At 38.5% G+C, this 1,056-nt stretch overlaps 1 protein-coding gene across 1 annotated transcript in view; it reads right to left on the bottom strand.

Moving 5' to 3' along the window:
• Positions 1-1,056, bottom strand: part of RRM1 (ribonucleotide reductase catalytic subunit M1) — a 35,550-nt gene that overhangs the window by 2,582 nt on the left and 31,912 nt on the right. Inside the window, exon 17 of the mRNA XM_007116847.4 lies at positions 686-781. Coding sequence (XP_007116909.1) covers positions 686-781 — 96 coding nt within the window. The remainder of the gene's footprint in view (positions 1-685; positions 782-1,056) is intronic.

Here is a 1,056-nt window from a genome sequence, read left to right as displayed (position 1 = left end):
CAAAAAAAAAAAAAAAAAAAAAAAAAAAAAAAAAAAAAAAAAAAAAAAAAAAATATATATATATATATATATACATATATATATAGAAATGTTACAAGAATCTTTATCTGTGTTGCCAAGCAGACAAATATTTAGCCAGAGGCCTCTATCTACAAATAAATAAATGCTTCTTGATTCTCAGTTGCAAATATTTCACTGTTAAACACTATTTCTGGCTCTGTCTTTTGGACTATCAGTCTTCAATTCTCCATCATACTTTTTAATTAAGTTTGACTCTAATTTCAGGCTTTATACCACTGGTTCCCAAACTCTGACTCACTTGGCAATTATCTAGGGAGTCTTTAAAAAATACCGATGCCTGGCTCTCACTTCCAGACATTTAATTGGTATGGGGTACAACCTAAGCTTCAGGATTTAAAAAGCTCTTCAATGTATTCTAATGTGCAGAGAAGTTGGGAACCACTACTTTATATTGCTGCACAAACAAGAGGGTAAGGCCTAGCTATGTGAAGATGTATTTAATCCTAGCACAGCAATGCAGAATTGAACAGAGCTACATAAGCCTATATGACCACAGTGAATAGCCATTCTTTCTCTACATTGCCTGGGATAAGTGAGAAGTTACCAATGTAACTACCAACTTAGCTCCTGAAGAGAACTTTTTTTTTTTTTTTTAATTCTGTACCTGGATAGAGCCATTGCATGCAATAATCTGATTTTTCATCTCTTCATTCCACAAGCCCCGCTCAGTAAGATCTTTCAGTAAGTGAGGATTTACAATCTGAAACGGAAAGGAGAAAGATGTGAAGGAATAAACAACAATGACAGGGCCTAAACATGATCACAGACTTGGAGCTTAAAGTAAGTAAGATCACTGAAGAACATTAGATTGCTTGGCAAATTCTATTTTTTATAAAACTGAGAGACCGGGCTTCCCTGGTGGCGCAGTGGTTGCGCGTCCGCCTGCCGATGCAGGGGAACCGGGTTCGCGCCCCGGTCTGGGAGGATCCCACATGCCGCGGAGCGGCTGGGCCCGTGAGCCATGGCCGCTGAGCC

Source organism: Physeter macrocephalus, chromosome 16 (assembly GCF_002837175.3).
Source record: "Physeter macrocephalus isolate SW-GA chromosome 16, ASM283717v5, whole genome shotgun sequence".
Classification (NCBI taxonomy): Eukaryota; Metazoa; Chordata; class Mammalia; order Artiodactyla; family Physeteridae; genus Physeter; species Physeter macrocephalus.
The sequence above is the reverse complement of the archived record's forward strand: the minus strand, read 5'-3'. Positions and strand labels throughout refer to the sequence as shown.